The sequence below is a fragment of the Aegilops tauschii genome, chromosome 4, assembly GCF_002575655.3.
Source record: "Aegilops tauschii subsp. strangulata cultivar AL8/78 chromosome 4, Aet v6.0, whole genome shotgun sequence".
Lineage (NCBI taxonomy): Eukaryota > Viridiplantae > Streptophyta > Magnoliopsida > Poales > Poaceae > Aegilops > Aegilops tauschii.
This window is the reverse complement of record NC_053038.3, coordinates 274,408,497-274,430,003: the sequence shown is the minus strand read 5'-3', so window position 1 is coordinate 274,430,003 and position 21,507 is coordinate 274,408,497. Positions and strand designations below refer to the sequence as shown.

The window sequence follows — 21,507 nt, the reverse complement described above, 5'->3', positions numbered from 1 at the left end:
TAATCATTGAAAGGTTAAAATATTTAAACTTGGAAGTTAGCGCAGGTAAAGTAATAAATACTAAGGAAAATCTAAATATAAGGTGTAGAGTAAATCCCTCTGAAGAGCATATCTGGCATACATCTCATAGCCAGTTAAATATAGTCGTCGATTTGATGTATAACTTTTACATGTCTTGAGGAAAAAGACAAAATAATCTAGACCAGAAATTTGAAAGTCTATTTAAGGAATACCAAAAACTTGCAGATAAGTATTCAAGGTTGAATAATAAAATTGATCTAGCTTTACATAAGCTAGAGGAAGCAAAAGCAAGACATAATACAGTTTGCAAGAATAACGATTATATTAAAGAGGAAGTGTTATCAATAGGCCATTACCTAAGTAAAGGCAAAGAGCCACTCCCACGCACTGAATCAAGACAAGATATACTTGAAATAAAGAAGTTGGTGCAAGAGGTTAAAACTTTGATTATCTCATAATTATATGACTGAATATACTCAAGCATTAAACGAAGTAGCAAACTATCTGTCACCTCCCATCGGATTCTCCGATCACGACTCCCCAAAAGAAGATTCCAAAGTAATAATAAGACAAAATAACACCATCCTCCATCTATTAATCCAGATTTTAGATAAACTAAATAGTGTTCAAAACAACAAAGAAATTGTGCTTTCATCATCTGGAATAGTTGCCTCTGCTAGAAATATTAATTCAAGAAAAATGGACATATCTAAAGGCTTCCTTAGAAGAGAAAAAAAACCTCCAATTAGTAAGGCAAATTCAAGACCTCTAGCCATGAAGCATAGATTATCATGCAAAGCTAATGATATTGATAGTATTGAAGAAGTTATAGATATACAAAGAGATCTAGAAAGATATCAGAAAGATACTCTAAGAAAAATAAAGCCGCTATGTTTGAGAGTAAAAGTGGGCTATACAGGATATCCAGAGAAGTAGAGTTAAGTGTGTTAACACATCCGGTAGATTTAAGAATTGTAAGCAAAAATATTGAAAATGAGCTAAAATATTGTGGTTATAAATATATTCATCAAGGTATGTATATCATAGGAGTCAAAGTTATGACAAGGAAGAAATTAGGTGCAAAGGTTCTAATAACGCTATTAGACAGAAGATGGGAATCAGTAGACAAAGCAGCATTAGGATTTTTGGAAGGAGACATGAATGAAAATAGATTAATAACCTATATAGCTCCAGACCTAATGATGCCTCTAAAAGAATTTATTGAAAAAATGAGTTTTGGTTTCCAAACTAAAGGGTACGAAGATTTTAAAGGAACAAACTTGTTAGTAAGTATAGAATTTATAGGAAGGCTCACTAATAGAAGTAGCTCCAGATATAGAGTGAATGTGAATGACGTAATTGATAGTATGCAATCAAAAGGTATTAAATTTATGAATCCTCTTAAAATTGGCTCTAAAGAAAGAGCGGGAGAAGAATGGAAGATAGGAGAATTAATAGAGAAAAAAGAATTAAGGCAACCTGAAAACTACATAAGCTATCAAAATTGTGAAGGAAGTAGTAGTATTCGATTTATGAACTATAAATCTGCATCAATAGAAGACTCTGAATCTTTGATGTCAGAATCAGAAATTAATGATGATAAGAATAAAGGTATATCTGAATGCATGGAAAAGGCTAATTTAGATGATGAAATAAATCATTGGGAAAAGAAACTAAAGCATATTGAATGGGAATATAGTCATTCTATGACAAATGATTGGCCTAAAATAAGAGAAAGAGAACTATTTATTATTAGAGAAATTGCAAGGTTAAAGAAACTAAAAAATGATAAAAAGTTTGCCACTAGTAGTTCAACCATGGAAGATAAAATTATAGCATCAGCAGAAAGAAAAGTAAATGCTAGTATTAATAAAAATGATATCATTAATAATAATAATAAAGATAAGAATATTGTTCAAAAACAAGAAGTTGTTAGTGAAGAAGAGCAATGGGATATCAATAATAAGTTATTATTAGAAAGGTATGAGGAGGAGGAGGAATTAATCAAAGAAATGTGGTTAGAAGATGAAAGATATGATGATTCAGAACAAAATAGTGATTATATAACTCACTAGATGATGTGGGACTGCATAATTTAGAGAATGCAATGGAAGACATGGAAGTAGAAAATAGTGGTAAAAGAAGAAGGGGATATGGGGAATCGTCTGTAAAAAGAGAAGGAGAAAGAGAGAGACCTACCAGGTCAGCTGGACAATGGCCTCCAGAAAAAGATGACTATCAACCTACGTATATCCCTGGACAATATAGATATATGGGTACTAAAAGAAGAGATTTTGAAAAACCAGTGCAATTTCAAAATTATAAGAATGATGACGCTATATTAAACCTAGCAACTCATGATCCAATAGATTGGTTGAATATAATCAGCATATGGAAAGGATTAATAGTACAAAAATATATACAAAATGAGTATAATATAGTCACTAAGGTAGAAGATATGTTAACATATCTTGAAACATATTTAGGAGAATCTGTAAAAGTTCTATGGAAACAATGGGTAGAGTCATACCCTAGTCAATATGAAGAACTAAAAAGGGCAGGAAGTAACCCAAATAACTTTGCGAATGTTATCTCAAATATGATCATAGCAGAAGATCCAGAATTAGGACATACCCCATTGCAAAATGAAAGATTAACAGAAATAGAAAAATTAACATTAACTAGCTGGAAAGGTATAAAGGACTTTTCCCAGCATTATTTGTATAATGCTACTACTGCTAACCAAGGTTTTAATGTAGGTGTAGTAGAAAGATGTTTTAATAAATTGCCCGATCCTCTAGGTTCCATAATATTTGAGGAGTATAAAAAATAAACAGGAGGAAATGTGGTAAATATATCCCAAGCCATAGCATTTGTTTTCAAACAACTTAGAAAGGTATGTACTAGTATTCAAGCCCAAAGATCTATGAAGAAATCATATTACAATTTTTGCAATAACATTGTCCAAATACCACTAACATATGTAGAAGAAAGGCATAGGAAAAACAAATAGTATAAGCCACAAAGGAGAGATGATAATTTTATAACAAAGAAAAGATGTTTCTTAAGAAGGTCAGACAATAGAGCCCCATTCTTGCATAAAAGAAATGTAAGAAGATATAATCCTAAGAAAACCTACGATAAAACATGCAGGTGTTTCATATGTAACTCTCCTGATCATCTAAGTAGAACTTGCCCTAATAAAGACCAGAAAAGATACTCTAGCAAATATGAACAGCAAGAGAGAGTGTTAATTATAGATAGCGTTAATGAGAATATATTAGTATGTGATGATGAAATAAAAGATGATGAGTCAATATATTCAATTATAGAAACAGATGAAGTAGAAAATGAGGCTCCAGAATGTGAATGAAGTGAAGATGAAATAGACCTAATAGATGAATTAGCCGGTTTAAAAATTGAAATGATGAACCAAGTAGATTGTGAACATGATTGGATTAGAGGAAAAGGTGATTATAACATAAAATGTGCTTTTTGTATATATTATCCAAGCCAAGATAATAGGTTCACATGTAGCTTGTGCTTAAAACAAGCCTCTACCTCATGTTTAAGAGCCAATAATCAAAAGTGGACACTGGAGATAGAACTGGAACCAGAAGAGCGAATATTATCCAGTAAGGCTAGAAATTTAGAGAATAGAATAAATAAGCTAGAAGCAGAGCTAGAAAAACTTAAAGATGAGTTAGAAAATAGTAAAGAGCAAAATAATAATGTTGCAAAAAACACGGAAATGAAAGAGCAAATGGTAACAGTAAGGGATAAAAAAGGAGACAAATTAATACAATTGAAAGATGCAATTACTAGTTTTGGAAACAAATATATTGTTCGATTACCATTCAAAGAAGTGCTAGGGATAAGAATCCCAGTTAGGATTGTTCTGAAGCCAAATATTTCATATAAAATACTGGCACTATTAGATACTGGTTGCACTAAGAACATCATCCATGATAAATATTTTATGAGATGTCCCGAAATAGTTGAAACTATAGATGATAATAAAGCTGAAGTATCAACCGATATGTCAGGAATAAAGAAGATCCATAATCAGCTAGCATATAATATTGAAGCTTACATAAATGGCACAAAATATATAATAGATGAAATTACAATAAGAGATTTGTCAGTAATAAATGATGACATGATAATAGGGTTAAGATTTTTGCAACAATGTTTACAAACCACAATCATACATGAAGAAGGGGTAACATTCGTCCCTTATCAAGATAATGTTCCATACATATCTGAAGTGCGAAAACAAAGAAAGTCCTTGCAAAATGTAGAAATATCTAATTTAGATGATGAATATAGCATAGGTCCATATCCCCTTTAATTCTGTAAAGACGAAGAACTTAGTGAGACCATAGAAGAATATCATATAGAAAATACATGTACAAAATGCATTGGGTTACAATCATTTTCGCAAATTGGTATAGAGATCTAAAAATGATATAGTAGCAGTAGCAGTAGCAGTAGTAGTCACACCGAGAGGGCCCTAAGAATATCTCTCCATCGTCGGAGGAGCAATCCCACTCTCGAGCTATCTAGTCCTAGTCATGCTTTACGATGAACCTGTAAGTTGTTGTTATGATCACCGTGTTATAGATGAAGTTTGAAAAATCACAAATCCCACCGTAAGGTAAGAAGTGACTACGATAGTCTCATGGTCTAAGGAAATAAAACACACGCTAACATTCCATATTATAATAGTTGACTTCTGACGATATAACCTTAAAGTATAACAAACAAGTTTGGGTCGATACAATATGATCGTTCTTCCTCTCAATGTTGTTTTAGGACCATCGTTACACTTAATGATATCCTAAAATCCGAAAAACATGATCACCAACAACACTTGCGCCCATCTTAGAGGCAAGACTAAGAACCTAATTTTATCGTTTGTCATTCTACAATGCATACGAGTTTTTCACTGAATCGCATATTGCAGGATCATAGCAGTTATAGCATAGAATATAAACTCTTAATTATGAACATGAAAATATAATAATACAATATTATTACCTCTAGGGCATATTTCCAACACATGTGTCCTAGAAAACACACCAACACGAGATTACAAAATACTCCCTCCATTTCTTTTTAGTCCGCATATAAGGTTTGGTCAAAGTCAAGCTTTGTAGAGGTTGACTAACTTAATATTAAAAAAATAAACATGAAATCAATATTATCAGATGCACCATGAAAAGTATTTTCATATTATATAGTTTTAGTATTGTAGATGTTCATATTTTTTATATAAATTAGGTCAAACTTCGTGTAGTTTGAGTTTGACCAAATCTTATATGCGGAGTAAAAAGAAAGGGAGGGAGTAATAACTACTTGTTCTGTTGTGGACTTGGTGGAGATATAATGGGCGCGCTTGCACTCTTCATGGCTTACATGGGAAACTAGCAGCGTCTTATTCAGGAGTTCTATCGAAGCATCTACAGCTGAACCTAGCTAATCTGCCCCCTAAACGTCTGCGGACGCGTTGACTACCAAAAATTGGCATGTTCTAAATACTAGAGCTATGGAGATTGTTCAGCCGCAACTGCCCTTTCCCTTGTATCTTTATCACCAAAGTAGCGGCCGAAGACGCAAAATGGATCAATCCGGATCTGCTCATTGCCGTCATTGGCTTCCTGCTTCTCCTCATGGGGGGCAGTCAGCCATGGCACGGACCGCCCCGCTTTGCTCCCTTGCGAGGGTGTGTATCGTCCTTCTTTGCTGCTTCTTGGGGATGTAGGCACGGGGGGCTTCATTGTTATTGTGTCCAAGGCGATGTGCGACATCACCTCTGCGGCCTCGACCTTTGGGGCTGCTTTGGCTTGTCATGCCACTTCCTCCCACGACGGGCATGCTGGTCCTTTGCACCAGTTGGGCCGTGGCGCATGCCGATGTTGAACTTCAGCTCAGACCCCGATGCCACGGGGGACAAGCCGCCACCAGCCATTAGTCGATGCATCCAGTGAGGCGACGGTCACATGCCTCGAGCCACCGACGTCGCCGGATCCAAGCGACATTTGCACAGACGCAATTGATTCACGCCGGTGCAACTCCGACTATGGAGGTGGGATTTCCTCCGAGACTGATGGTCAGCCAGCCAGACGGCTAAATCCTCATCCCCGCATGGGATGAGGTCGACGGGTCAGGAGATTTCATAATCAAATCTGTTGTTTGCCATGCAGAAGAAGGCCAAATAGGAGTTTGGGTGCAGAGTGAAGTAGAGTGGCTAGGGTTTGGTCTGGGATGATAGGGACAAACATATGCGGGGTCAAGGTGGGCCAGCAAGGGTTGTATCCGGCGTCCAAGCCTCCCCTATATCCGCCTTAGATATGGGCTGGATATGAAGAATGCCGGTCAGGCCCGACGTACAGGGCCAATAAGAGGGGTGCGGCTAAATCACAATTTCTTGACCGGATACTGACCGGGCCGTCCACCAGGATGTATAAGGGAGCCCGGCTGCAAATGCTCCGATGTAAGGGCTTTTTTTTAGAAACTCTAATGCAACTGCTTCACCAATGACGCAAATTATAACGGACCACTTCACCAATGAAGCAAATTAGGAAAACGCCTGGCCATGCTTCCAATCAGAGGCCTATGACAAGTTCAATATTATGCAAAAGTGAGCCCTCTCTTATTTTCAGATCACGACAGGAAAAAAAATCTGTTATGAAAAGCAGGTTCACATAATTTACAGATGGCCAATCCATAAATATTGCCCAAGGAGCATATAAAAAAAGTACAGGAAGAGCTCCTAAAATCCAGATTTGTTGAGCACAAGAACAAGGCCATGCATCTAAATGATGACTATCATTTGGAAGCAGTGGAAAACATTTACTCCCTCCGTCCCATAATGTAGGACGTTTTTCAACACTAGTTTAGTGTTGAATTGAATAGCGTCAGTAGGACGTTTTTCGACACTAGTTTAGTGTTGAATTGAATAGCGTCTTACATTACGGCACAGAGGGGTAGATCGGAAAGCTCATACTGTCCTAGTCCAACTTAAGCTTGACAATATATAAATATATATACACATACATGCTTGCCTCTGTTAATTAGCAGAAGCAAGTTCAATACAATGCCCCTCTTTCGGCCAATACATACTCCCTCCAAATTATCTTTACTCCTTACTCATCGCTTTTAGTACCACCTTCTCAGGTCCAGAAATGGTGAGTCCACGGTCCACCAGTCCCATGACACCCCGGGCTCCAAAATAATGACCAAGGTATATTTTATCTATCCAGCTTTAAGTTATCGCAGAGGTGGCCGAGTTCAGGCCTAGCCTCCATCCATGACGCAAATGTTACTTCGTGCAAGGATGTACAATGGACGTAGGACCTAAATGTTATCAGAAAGAAGTAACGCCTGCAGTTGCATTAGTTTAGAGTAAGAAAACTATTAAGGCCAACATTTTAAAACATGTACTCCAGTGTCAAAAAACGTCTTATATTTTAAGACAGAGGGAGTACTAGCTAAATATATTAAATTCAACGATGCATGTCTAGGATACGTTAAAAGTCAAAACAATGCAAACAAAAATAGCTTCCACACTAGTCAATTCCGAATTCCCCTGTCACAACTGCTACTTCTGCATGTTATTTAGTACTACCTCTGTTACTAAATATAAGACGTTCTTGCAGTTCAAAAACATCTTAGATTTAGTTACGGAGATAACACTTTGTATAATCTTCTTTTTGACCATGCAACACTTACTAACCAAACAGAAAGCTAGAACAGAGTCGAAAGTGATCATATTCTTGGATGTCATAAAATAGTACTCCCTCCGTCCTAAAAATAAGTGTCGCTGATTTAGTACAAAGTTAGTATAACTTTGTAGTAAATCGGCGACACTTATAAAATAACCTATTGGCATGAAGTAGGCAGTAGAAGCACCCACAAAACTTGCAGATACAACTTAAGTAACATCATAGTTTACTTTATATAACTGTGTGGTTTATGCAAATTATAATACCAAGTTATGGCGCAGATCACAATAAAGTACTTTAAAAAACACAAGCATTCCTTTCTACCACGACAATCAAGCCTCTTCCTGTCCTTGCCGTGGTAAGCTTCCCTAGCAGCGATCCCCCATGACACGAGGCCCTGGTCCATGGTGGGGACAAACGCCTGTAAGTTAGCCCATTGGAGGATGGAATTCCAAATTATATTGGTGACGGCGCAGCCGGCGAAGAGATGACTGCAGTCCTCAGGCACGAAACTGCACATGGCAAATTGCTTCTTATGAGGGAGACCTCTCTTGGCAAGGCGATTGGCCGTCCAGATTCTCTTGCGCGACACAAGCCAAAGGTGGAGCTTGCACTTGAGCGGGGCTTTAGCCTTCCAAATGGTCTCATCGAAGCTGCTCCTAGAGGAAGCGGCAAAGTGCGCAGCATAGACGGACATGACCAAGAAATTACCGCTAGGCTCCCACGATCATGACCAGTGTGCTCCGGGTGGAGATTAAACTGCAAACTCTTTCCCAGAGCTCGAGTAATTGAAGATAAGCACCGATGTTATGGTGCCCCTTATGTCTTTTAACCAAGCCGGATCAAGCAAGGCCTCGACACCTTTCTGCACGCTCTAGTAGAGGGGGTGATCAGGTCGACAATCTCCGGTGCGACCATGTCCAGGGAAACACCATTAAGCCACTTATCGCATCAGAAGTAGGTGTGTTCGCCGTTGCCAATCACAACCTTTGCTGCAGCATTGAACAGATCCTTTTCTTAAACCTCCAGTGAGGCGCTGTAGTAACGCCAAAGGAATGTCAGCGGTCATATGCAACCTCCACTCCCAGCGCAGATTGAAGGCTCTACACATGATTTACAGGTCAAGCATGCTGAGGCCACCAGCTCACTTTGGCCTACAGGCTACAGATCACCTTCCAACTGACCAAACAATGCCCACCCGCAAAGGCATCAGTTCCTTTCTGAAAGAAGACTCTACGAATCTTGTAGATAGCCTTGAAGACCCACGGTGGGGGGATCAACAGAGATAAGATGAAAGATGGGTGCAGCGGTGCGGTGAGCATGGCTTGCACAAGGATAAGACAACAGTTATGGGTGCAACTTATCTCTACTGCATAGCCCAAGGGGCAAATATATACTACACACGACTTGGAGTACAAGGATACATAGCCTAATAAATACTCCCTCCGTTCCTAAATACAAGTCTTTGTAGAGATTCCATGCGGACTACATTCTCACGCCCTAGGGACGGCAGGATCTCTCCGGCGACCGGAGTCTGGTAGAGGAGGCAGATCTAGGTCGGAGGCAGAGAAGGGTAGGTCGGAAGGTAGAAGACGATACAGAGAGGATAAGAGAGAACGAGAGGTTCAGAATAAATTTCATATCATCGATGCCTTGCTACAGTAGTCGAGCGTTGCTTATATACGCACGGCTCACTTACATGACTGGGACGGCCCATGGCCCACACTTACACACGATACCCTTGCGGCCCAACACTCGATTTGAATCACCCGCTCAGTTCCTCTGCTTTCTTCTTGGTGTTGATCTTCCTTGTCCTCTACTTGATGACTGTTGTAAGTGCGCTAGTACTGACAGTACCCTCCCTGGAGAGCCAGCTTGTCCCCATGCTGGTGCAGTCGGGTAGCGGTTGCAGAGCACTTGGTAGTCTTCCCATGTAGCCTCCGTTGCAGGAAACTTTGTCCACTTAACCAGTACCTGCTGATGAGCGGCATTCCCTTTCTTGACCAAGCGACTATCAATGATCTCCTCCGGTTGCATGGCTGGATCAGACAAGTCCAGTGGTGCTGGCAATGTACTGGAAACTGGAGTGTGGTCAGAGATGTGCTCCTTCAATTGAGAGACGTGGAAGACCGGGTGAACCATACTTCCACGCGGCAACTCCAGCCAGTAAGCTGCCTGTCCGATCTTTGTGAGAATCTTGAAGGGACCAAAGTATTTCATGGCCAGTTTAGGACAAGGACGATTGATCACTGACGATTGGGCATACGGTTGCAGCCGCAAATAGACCATCTCTCCTTCAGTAAACTGTCTGTCAGTCCGCTTACGATCCGCATACTGTTTGTATTTGCTCTGCGCTCTGGCTAACTGTTCCTTCAGTGCTGCTGTGTGTTCTGTATGTGTAGAAAGCCAATGCTGCACTTCAGTATTGTGAGACTGAGTTTGGCTGTACAGTTGTCCCACATGTGGCTCGTACCCATATAAAGCTTTATAGGGGGTGCATCCTAGAGAAGAATGGTAGGTGGTGTCGTACCAGAATTCTGCTTGAGGCAGCCAGGAGGCCCACTTGGTTGGTGAAGCATGCACAGCACATCTGAGATACATTTCTAGACATTGGTTTACTCTCTCTGTTTGCGAATCCGTTTGAGGATGATAGGCTGTGCTCATCTGCAACTCAGTGCCCCAGACTATGAACAATTCCTTTCAAAAAGCACTGGTGAATATCTTGTCTATCTGATACTATGAACAGAGGAAGCCCATGCAATCTGACCACTGTGTTGAGGAAAACTTTTGCTACTGATGCTGCTGTGAATGGATGTTTCAATGGCAAGAAATGACTTACTTTGGTAAAACGGTCAACTACCACCAAAATTGCATTGTAACCTTCTGATCTGGGTAAACCTTCAATAAAATCCATGCTGATAGCTTGCCAAGGGCCATCAGGCACTGGTAAAGGTTCTAACACACCAGGCATTCTGCAGTGTTCATGTTTTGCTTGCTGACAAATAGTGCATTGCTTCACAAAATTTTCAACATCTTTCTTGAGATCAGTCCAGCTAAATAGTTGTTTCACCTTGTGATAAGTAGATAGCATACCAGAGTGTCCCCCTATGGGAGAGGAGTGGAAAGCTTGGATTAGCTTGGTCTGCAAACCAGGATTAGCTCCCAGCCAGATTTTTCCTTCCTACTTAATGAGGCCTTGTAGCTGAAATCCAGGACAAGCTTGAGTGTCAATGGCCAATTTTGTAAGCATCTCTTGAGCAGCAGGATCCACAGTATAAGAGTTCAAGATCTCCTGGACCACACAGGTTTGCTGGTAGACAATGTTTGTACTGAAAACAGGTGTGCCACTCTAGACAAAGCATCTGCAGCTGTATTTTCCACACCCCTCTTGTACTGGATGGAGAAATCCAGTCCCACTAGCTTGGTCATTGCTTTCCTTTGCAGATCAGAAGTTAAGTTCTAATCTCCCAGGTGGCACAAACTCAGGTGGTCTGTTTTGATCACAAAGGGAGCTCTAGACAGGTAAGACATCCACCTGTCAATGGCCATCATGATAGCCAAAAACTCTTTCTCATAGATGGACACCTTCTGACTGTTCACCCCTATAGCTTTGTTGTAATAAGCTACAGGACGCCCTGCTTGTGTGAGTACTGCACCAATGCCAGTATTGCAAGCATTTGTCTCTATGGTGAAGGTTTTGGTGAAAACATGAAGTGCTAACACAGGTGTTGTGGTTATAGCTTGCTTGAGCAACTAAAAGGCTGTATCAGCTGTCTCTGACCATTGGAAGGACTGTTTTTTGAGCAGTGTAGTGAGTGGCTTGGCCAGTAAACCATAGTTTTGCACAAATTTTTTGTAGTATCCAGTGAGACCCAGAAAACCCCTCAGTTCAGTCACATTGGTCGGAGTTGGCCAGTGCAACATTGCAGCAGTTTTTGCAGGATCAGTACTTACTCCCTTGTCAGAAATTATGTGGCCCAAATACTCCATGGACTGTTGTGCAAAAGAGCACTTGCTTTCCTTTACAAACAACTGGTTTTCCTTCAGTATGTCAAATACTGATTGCAAGTGAGTGACATGTTCTTCCAAAGTTCCACTTAAAACCAAGATATCATCCATGAAAATTAACACAAACTTTCTGTTAGAGCCCTTGAATATGTAGTTCATGAAGCACTGCAAGGTAGCAGGAGCTGTTGACAGTCCAAATGGCACTACTTTGAACTGATACTGGCCATTGTGGGTTTAAGCTGTTTTAAATTCATCTGCTTCAGCCATTCTAATTTGGTGGTAACCTGACCTGAGGTCCGGTTTGGAAAACCATTTAGCTCCTACTAGTTCATCCAACAGCTCATCAATCACAAGCAGTGGAAATTTGTTTTTGATAGTTACCTCATTCAATCTCCTGTAATCCACACAAAATCTCCAGATGCCATCCTTTTTCTTGACTGACAACACAGGAGATGCAAAAGGGCTTAAACTGGGGGTAATGAGCCCTGCCAGTAGCATTTCAACTACTTGTCGCTCAGTTTCATCTTTTTACTGTGGTGAGTATCTGTAGGGCCTGCAGTTGACAGGAACTGCACCAGGTACTAGATGTATTTCATGATTAAAATCTCTTTGTGGAGGCAATGTTTTGGGATCACTGAAAGCAGCTTTGTTTGCTTGTAGAACTTGCTGAACTTCTTCAGGTATTTGGGACTGTGGACTAACCACAATATGATGTAACATAGCAGTTGCCCAGATGTCATTCCCTTTTTCCCATTTTCTCAATTGCTCCATAGAGACCTCCTTAATAGGTTCTGCTTTAGCAGGTAGTACTCCCTGCAATCTCACAGTTTGTTGCTGATATTCAAACTGAATCCACTTCCCAGCCCAGTGACACTACATCACTCCCCACTGTTCCAGCCAATCCATACCTAAGATGATATCATATCCTCCTAGAGGAAGCGCTTGCATGGCACTTGAAAAAATATGCCCTTGAATCCACCAAGTTAGCTTAGGCACAAACTTGGTACAGTCCACCAGACCTCCATTTGCTACTTTTACTTGCATGGGTTTCTGCATTTTTTGCGCAGGCACTGAAACTCTGTCCAAGAGTGCTTGATCCACAAAGGTGTGAGTACTACCAGAGTCAATGAGTATCAGCACCACCTGATTTCCTATTGGAGCTCTCAATTGTATGGCTTTAGGGTGTGAGGCCCCAGACAGAGTTGTGTCCGAGATTGTAGCACGTTCTTCCTGATAATTGTCCACTAGTGCATCCAACACAGCATCTGATATGAGTTCATGAGGGTCCACTAACTCTGCTGCTTTCAGTTGAGCTGCAGGAGCAGTTGGTGGTTTACATGCATGACCTGGCACATATTTCTCTCCACACCCATAACATAGTCCATTTGCACGCCGATACTCCTTCGGTTGCTTGGCTTTCCATAATTCACCAGGAACAAAATTCTGTCTGTTATCATTCCTTGGAACTGAATTTTTTTGATAGGTGGACTTTAGAGACTTCTGCTGATGCACCAGCCCCTCTTGCACTTTATCATACATAGCAGCCAACTGAACCGTTGCTGGAAGTTGCATTTCCACAACCAAGCGCAGTTCCTCCTTCAGCCCCATGACAAAGCGATTGACCAGGAAAGTGTTGCTGATGGCGGGCTCGTATAGCCTGATGTGATATACAAGTTGTTGAAACTGCTGCTTGTATTCCTCCACTGTGCCCCCTTCAATTCCTGCAGGACTGCTACACAAAATTGTTCCCATGTATGGTATGGTAAGCACTCTACTGCTTGAAAGCTTGGTACCAGTGCGCTTGTTGAACCGGTATGGGCCCCAGCCCATCTGTACCTATCTCTTAGGCCCAAGCCCATGAGAAATGTTGACCTAGAAGGGGAGCTCCTCCTCCTCTATTCTGTGTGAGCCGCCACACACCAAGAAAGACACAGCAGCTGCTGCTCCTGGTACGCTACTCCTCCAAGTTCAACATGGTATCAAAGCAGGCTGCAGCGGCAGCGGTGGCGCCGGTGGTGTAGTCCGGCGAGGAGGAGCTGCGGGGGCGAGCGGCGGCGAGCTAGGCACAGCGGCTGCGGCTGGTGGCGGAGTGCAGCGAGGCGGCGCGGCCGGCTCGGGAGAGGAGGTTGTTGTGCGCGCGTGCTGCTGGAGCTGCTGCGTGCTGGAGGTGCTGCTGCTGCTGCGTGAGGCAGCGAGAGAGAGATTTAGGGGAAGAGAGAAAAGGAAGGGCAGGTCACGCATCTCACCTGACACGGCAGCAACGCTGTCAGGTCCACCGCGAGAAGCTGCAGTTTGTCTCCAAGTCCCCTTCTGCTCTCGGCTGTTGATTGCTGCGGGTTGGTAAAGGAAGGAGAGGTGACGAACTGCTGCTGGTGAGAAGAGGAGTGCTACTGCTACTTGCAGGTGCTGAAAGTCCTGCTGTTTTTGGTCTGCTGCTGACTGAAAGGGAAAATGGCGGAGGAAGCACTGGCGGCTGCAATGGACAAGCTTGCGGACATCATGGCCGCAAAGATGGTGGCTGCCGGTGAGAAGGCACCTGCTGATGTGGGCTCGAGCGCTGTGCAGGCAGAGATGGTGCAGAAGATTGAGCTGGCTCCAAACGAGGTGAAGTTAGAAGGTGTAGAGAACTACCTGAGGTGGTCGAGGAGAGGTAAACTCATCCTCAGAACTAAGTCACTGGAAGACTATGCTCTTGGTGAGGTGAAGGAACCAGAAGACAAGAGGGGAGCTTCATGGAAGAAATGGAATGCCACGGACAGTTTGGTGTTGAATTGGCTGCTGAGTTCTCTATCCCCTTCTGTTGCTGCTTCGGTGGAGGACCTCCCTACTGCTGCTGAAGTATGGGCAGCGTTAGCTAGTATGTACTCAGGGAAGGGAAATGTCATGTTGGTCTCCAAAATTGAAGACACTGTGCATGATCTCACTCAAGGTGATAGGACTGTAATGATGTATGTTGAAGAGCTGAAACATCTTTCGGCTGATTTAGACTATCTTGCACCTCTTGTGTTGCCACATGCTGAGTGTGCAGTGATAGCTAGAAAGTGGGTTGAGGATAGGCGTGTCCTCAAGTTTCTGAAGGGGCTGGACTCCATGTTTGAGAATAGAAGGGCTATCTTAATGCAACAAGCTGAGTTGCCGTCACTAAGAGATGCCATTGCTGCTATAGCACAGGAAGAGACTAGACTGAAAGCTGTGGAGCGGTCAAAGGTGGCTTCCAGACCTGCTTATCACATAATGAATAGGCCTGAGACAAGAGACTGCCACAATTGTGGGCTGAAAGGGCATCTCAGTTACCAGTGCACAGCCCCACCGAAGAGAGACAACAAAGGCAGAGGAGGTTACAGAGGCAGCTACAGAGGAGATGGCAGGGGATACTATCGTGGAAGCAACAACAGGGGCAGAGGTGCTCCAAGTAACTATAACAACTACAATCGCTACCAAGGGGAGGCCAGAGCGAATGTATCTGTCATGAGTGAGGGTCAGTCCAGTTCTTCTCATAGTCAAGACATGAGAAATGAGCAGCAGGGTCAAGACAAGAGGAACGGACAGCAAGCAGAGACAGTGTTTGGTGACTTTGCTCATTTTGTGTACTCTGATGAAGGTAATGAAACTGCATCTGTTGCTGTTCATAGGGCTGGTGTAGATTGGGTTTTAGACTCAGGGGCATCGAAACATGTAACCGGCAACGTTAGAGAGTTTGAATGCTATCAACAGTACCCCCAATCGTACAATGGAACTATTCAAACTGCAGATGGTACTGCACAACCTATTAAGGGGGTTGGGGCAGTGCAATGTACTCCAAGTATTAAGTTGGAATCAGTTTTGCATGTTCCAGCTTTCCCAGTTAGTCTAGTGTCATTGAGTGCTTTGATTGATCAGATAGATTGTGACGTAACTCTTAACAAGTACCGCTGTTTGATTCAGGAGATGGGAACTGGGAGGAGGCTTGGGGCAGGAACCAGGCATAGAGGACTATGGTACATGGATCGCCAGGGGGATGTGAAGACTGCTGGCATGGCTCTTGCTGCGACTGCGACAGAGAAGGAAGCATTAGCTATGATCCACCATTGTAGGTTTGGACATGTTTCTTTTGAGAAAATGAAGAAAGCCTTCCCTGATGTAATGAATGGTTTAGATAAAACCAAGTTAAGATGTGAGGCATGTGAGTATGCTAAACACACTCGGATATCGTATGTGAGTAAGGGGCTCAGGAGTATAGTCCCATTTGTGCTTGTTCATTCAGATGTTTGGACGTGTCCATCAACCTCGATAAATGGAATGAAATATTTTGTCACCTTCATTGATTGCAATACTTGCATGACATGGATGTATCTAATGTGACATAAAGATGAGGTGTTTGAGTGTTTCAAGGACTTCTGTGCGTATGTTAAAACTCAATTCAAGGTGCAGGTTCAAATGATAAGGACCGACAATGGGACAGAATATGTCAACAGAAGGCTGGGAGAGTTCCTATCAGACCAAGGTATTCTGCATCAGACATCTTGCCCGGGCACTCCTCCCCAAAATGGCGTGGCAGAGCGGAAAAATCGGCATATCCTTGAGGTGGCGCGCTCAATCATGTACACTATGAATGTGCCAAAGTGTCTATGTGGTGAAGCCGTTCTGACTGCAACCTATCTGATCAATCGCACACCATCTATGATACTGGGTATGAAATCTCCTTGTGAACTCTTATTAGGAGAGAATAAATATAGTGTGCCACCAAAGGTGTTTGGATGTACTTGTTTTGTCAGGGATCATAGACCTGCTGTGAACAAGCTGGATCCTCGGGCGGTGAAGTGTATCTTTATTGGCTATCCTTCTGGACAGAGAGGGTATAAGTGCTGGAGTCCTTCTGATAGGCGCACTTTCGTGAGCATGGATGTGACATTCTGGGAATCTAATCCTTACTATGGGGAAAAAACTGACTTGAGCTCGTTGTTTGAATGTCTGGACCAGCCTGTGGTTGGTCCAGAGGGGGAGGTGGTGTTGCAACCTCAAGTATCTGAAGCAAGAGGGAGAGAACAAGGAAGAGGTCAGGAAGAGGTGATGCAGCAAGCAAGACCGCCAATGGTGGGCACTATACCCATGTTGCCGCTGTCTAGTGGAGAAGGTGAAACAGAAACGCATCAGGTTCAAGAGCAACCTGAGCAGCAGCAGGGCATAGCACAGAAGCCACTTAATGTCTACACCCGGCGAGCCAAGGCAAATGAACCCCAGGGGGAGCAAGCAGGAAATGAGAATGTGATGCAGGGGGAGTCACACATAGAACAGGAGGACTCATCCACGGAGATGCCAATTGCGTTGAGGAAGGGAACTAGGGCTGCGGCTGCCAAACCTGTCGAGAGATATGGGTTTGAACATAATATTGGGAATTATGTGAATTATGATGCTCTGCCGGCATCATATAAAGTGTTCATTGCTTCTCTTCAAGCGGTGGTTATTCCTTCAGATTGGAGAAATGCAAAGAAGGACTTTAAGTGGTGTGCTGCTATGCGAGAAGAACTAGAAGCATTGAGAAAACAGAGGACTTGGGAGTTAGCTGAGTTGCCAGCAGGAAAGAAAACAGTGGGCTGCAAATGGGTTTATTCTGTCAAACAGAATCCTGAAGGTAAGATTGAGAGATACAAAGCCAGACTAGTTGCAAGAGGATATAGTCAAACCTATGGGATAGACTATGACGAAACATTTGCTCCAGTAGCAAAAATGAACACTGTGAGGATATTAGTATCATGTGCAGCAAACTTTGGATGGCCTTTGCATCAATTAGATGTGAAAAATGCTTTCTTGCATGGAGAACTAAAAGAAGAAGTGTATATGGAAGTCCCCCCTGGATTGGACTCATCTAAAACTGAAGGCAAGGTGTGTAGATTGAAAAAGTCTTTGTATGGTCTGAAACAATCACCGAGAGCTTGGTTCGATAGATTCCGAAGGGCTATGTGTGAGATGGGATACAAACAATGCAATAAGGATCACACTGTCTTCTACCGGCATCAGAATAGGAAGATTGTCATCCTTGCAGTCTATGTAGATGATATAATCATAACTGGAGATGATGGGACGGAGATAGCAAGGTTAAAGGAGTGTCTTGGAAAGGCATTTGAAGTGAAGGATCTTGGTCAGATGAAGTATTTTCTGGGTATTGAGATTGCAAGATCTGCCAAAGGGATAGCCTTGTCCCAGCGCAAGCACACCTTGGATCTCCTCAGTGATATGGGAATGTTAGAGTGTCGAGCTGCTACTACCCCAATTGACCAAAACCATAAGGTAACAGCACAATCTGGAGATCTAGTGGATAAGGAGAAATACCAAAGACTGGTAGGGCGTTTACTATACTTGTGTCACACAAGGCCAGACATTGCCTATGCTGTGAGCATAGTGAGTAGGTATATGCATGAGCCCAGAAGTGGACATGTGGAGGCAGCACACAGAATTCTGAAGTATTTGAAGGGAACACCAGGAAGAGGACTGTGGTTCGAAGGGAATGGCCACTTGGTAGTTGATGGGTATAGTGATGCAAACTGGGCAAGTTGCCTGGATGATCGTCGATCAACATCTGGGTATTGTGTGTTTGTGGGAGGTAACTTAGTTTCATGGAGAAGCAAGAAGCAGCCAGTTGTATCAAAATCAACAGCAGAAGCAGAATATAGAGCCATGTCTCAGGGGTTAAGTGAGATGTTGTGGGTGAGAAACCTTCTAAGTGAATTGAAATTGCTAAGAGAAGGACCTCTGAATGTCTGGTGTGACAATAGGTCTGCTATATGCATAGCTAACAACCCAGTGCAACATGACAGAACTAAGCATATAGAGATTGATCGATTCTTCATCAAAGAGAAGCTTGATGCTGGGATTATAAAGATTGAGTATGTGCACACAGGCCAACAGATAGCAGACTGCTTGACAAAAGGTTTGGCAGCAAAGGAATGCAACCTAGCTTGCGACAAGATGGGAATGATAGATATCTACCACCCATCTTGAGGGGGAGTGTTGAACCGGTATGGGCCCCGGCCCATCTGTACCTATCTCTTAGGCCCAAGCCCATGAGAAATGTTGACCTAGAAGGGGAGCTCCTCCTCCTCTGTTCTGTGTGAGCCGCCACACACCAAGAAAGACACAGCAGCTGCTGCTCCTGGTACGCTACTCCTCCAAGTTCAACAACGCTGCATTGTCAGTTAAGTACAGAGACGCAGATGTAACTCTGAAGTTGTCCGGAATGTGATACAGGCGAAAAAATGCTTCACACTTGTCAAGCCAAATTCAGACATCAGTGCCATCGAATCAAGGGAAATCCATTTTTGGCATCCACTGCCGCCTGCCTGACTGTTCATCTGCTCCATGAGGTGCGGTGAGATCTATTGGTGGTGGTGGATTTTGTACCAGAGAAAAACGCAGGGGCACCCAAGGTGGAAGACCCGGCATGGCGCCTAGTATGCCGTCCGACACCTTTGATGTTGTGGGGGATGAACTCTCTCCAATTCCTGGATGCATCGGTTGCTTCCCCAGCTGTGCGGCACGCGCCTGTTCCTGCTGAACCTTTCCAGTGTGTCACACGAGAGATTTACCTTCACCTGAACCTGGTCGAGACGAGCGGACTGCTCTGTGAGCTTGGCGTCGAGAGCCTCGAGCTGTGCACAGATGCCATCGACGACCGTGAGCTTGCTCTGCGCCGCGCGCAGCTCGGCGAACTCCTGTAACATCCGCTCCTGTAGCACCTCCATCTCGTCCGCGAGGAAGCGCGTCTGCAGGTTCGGCTTGATTGTCGTCGTGGTCGCGATTCGTTCCCAAATCAACCCACCTCAGGTCGGGAATTATGCAGATCAACCCGAGGGGATCCACGACCGTCGCCTCGGATTTGCTGGGTACAATTCGGGAAAAAAATTGGGCGCGAGCGGAGCGACGGCTCTGATACCAGATTGTCACGCCCTAGGGACGGCTGGATCTCTCCGGCGACCGGAGTCTGGTAGAGGACGCGGATCTAGGTCGGAGGCAGAGAGGGAAGGTCGGAAGGTAGAAGACGATACAGATAGGATAAGAGAGAACGAGAGGTTCAGAATAAATTTCATATCATCAATGCCTTGCTACAGTAGTCGACCATTGCTTATATATGCACGACTCACTTACATGACTGGGCCGCCCATGGCCCACACTTACACACACTACCCTTGCGGCCCAACACTCGATTTGAATCACCCGCTCATTTCCTCTGCTTTCTTCTTGGCACTGATCTTCCTTGTCCTCTGCTTGATGACTGCTGTAAGTGCTTTAGTACTGACATACATACGAAGCAAAATGAGAGGATCTACATTCTAAAATATGTCTATATACATCCGTATGTAGTTCTTATTCAAATCTCTGAAAATACTTGTATTTAGGAACGGAGGGAGTATATAGTACACAAGACTTGGGGTACAAGGAAGGAAACATAGCCTAATAAGGACTCCTAGACTAATACTAATACTCCTTAAATTATGTCCTGACAGTTTCCTCGTAGCATGAAGAGTCTAATAACCGGTTGAGTTAAGCCAAAGGGGATAAATAACAAAGATGTCGCATCAGAGGAAGACACCGCATCGGTAGAAGATACAAGAGAAGATGGGTTGTCAAAAGAAAATGGTACATCAAGAGAATGAAACATTGTGCAAAAAAATCATAGCCCAAGAAAACCGGCGGCGAAAGAAGCTCGACGGCAAGAGAATGGGTGTAGATCGACAATCCAAAAGGAGGCCACAAAAATCCTATAGAAAGGACAAGGACAAAAGGCTGACGGATAAAGGTATGGTGGACTCGCATGACATGAGAAACACGAAAAAGAGCAACAGACTTGGTGGACGCAGCGAAAATATAGAAAACTAGATAGCACATACTAGACATAGATGCAATGGCAGCGAAAGAAAAATCATAGAGACGAAGGCCAAAACCAAGTAGAGCTCTTGTGTTGTGCTCCTAACTGTGAAGAGGGTGGTCTCTCTGAGCTAAAAGAGTCAGCAGCAAGACCGATAGAACCTATTGATTTAGAACCCGAAGTTGTGCTGAGTCAAGGACAAATTTCTGAAGTTGTTATGCGCGCCTGGCGTAGATGTCGCTTCTTCAAGAACCAATCAGGCTCGAGGTGACCATCCTTCTAGTAGCCACAATGAGTACGAGAGCGATCCTCGCCACCACGAGGAGTGGAGTGGTGGAGCACTGGAGCGGGAAAAAACGGTATAGCAGACGGCGTAGAAAGAGCTCAAGCACAGAGGGAACATCAAGTAAACCTGCTCCACAAAGGCGAGTCTCCTCCGCCCGTATCTGATGAAATACAGCCACGAGCAAACAACTCAGCACGCCATGGCTCAAACTCCTTATGAAGCTGAGACAAGAACTCGTAGACACGATGAAACTCCAAGTCTGACCACACAGCCTGGAACCACTGGCAAGTACGACAACCAGCAGTGAAGAGAGTCAAGTCAGCGCTAGATAGCAGAACTCTATGCGTAGGAATCATCAACAGTGGAGTCACCCTGCTGAAGAGCATGCTCCTGGCAAACCACAAACAGGTATAACGCATCACCAAAGGGCTAATAGCGCTGGCAAAAACATGTCCACATCTCAAAGACGGTAGCGAGGCCCATAAACTAGGAAAACTGAGGGAGAACACTGGAAGTGGGGACAGCCACAGCACAAGCATCGGCATCAAACCACTGTAAGCAGACAGAGCATGCCGGTAAGAGGGAAGAGCCTCCTCACAGGCCAAGACCTACTGCTCATAAGC

General features: G+C 43.4%; 2 protein-coding genes across 5 annotated transcripts in view; one reads left to right on the top strand and one right to left on the bottom strand.

Moving 5' to 3' along the window:
- Positions 1-4,103: 4,103 nt before the first annotated feature.
- The window catches only part of LOC109757724 (uncharacterized), a 36,062-nt gene continuing 18,658 nt past the window's right edge, over positions 4,104-21,507 (bottom strand). Inside the window, exon 19 of one of the 4 annotated variants that reach the window (XM_020316554.4) lies at positions 4,104-4,374. In XM_020316554.4, the coding sequence (XP_020172143.1) occupies positions 4,329-4,374 (46 nt within the window). In that variant the 3' untranslated portion in view covers positions 4,104-4,328. Of the gene's footprint in view, positions 4,375-6,654; positions 7,408-19,800; positions 20,025-21,507 lie in introns of those variants that run through there. The other 3 variants (XM_020316552.4, XM_040387134.3, XM_040387133.3) reach the window with 3 other exon arrangements.
- On the top strand, positions 14,059-15,868 carry LOC141021290 (uncharacterized). The gene is made up of 2 exons (XM_073496556.1): positions 14,059-15,357; positions 15,681-15,868. Exons 1-2 carry the CDS (start codon positions 14,208-14,210, stop codon positions 15,722-15,724), a joined length of 1,194 nt encoding a protein of 397 aa, XP_073352657.1. The 5' UTR covers positions 14,059-14,207; the 3' UTR covers positions 15,725-15,868.

Excerpts from the sequence above, each read along its gene's own strand:
- LOC141021290 (XM_073496556.1), top strand. The coding sequence starts at position 14,208 with ATGGCGGAGGAAGCACTGGCGGCTGCAATGGACAAGCTTGCGGACATC. Across the intron at positions 15,358-15,680 it reads TTTTGTGTACTCTGATGAAG|GAGATGGGAACTGGGAGGAG; the intron begins GTAATGAAACTG and ends TGTTTGATTCAG.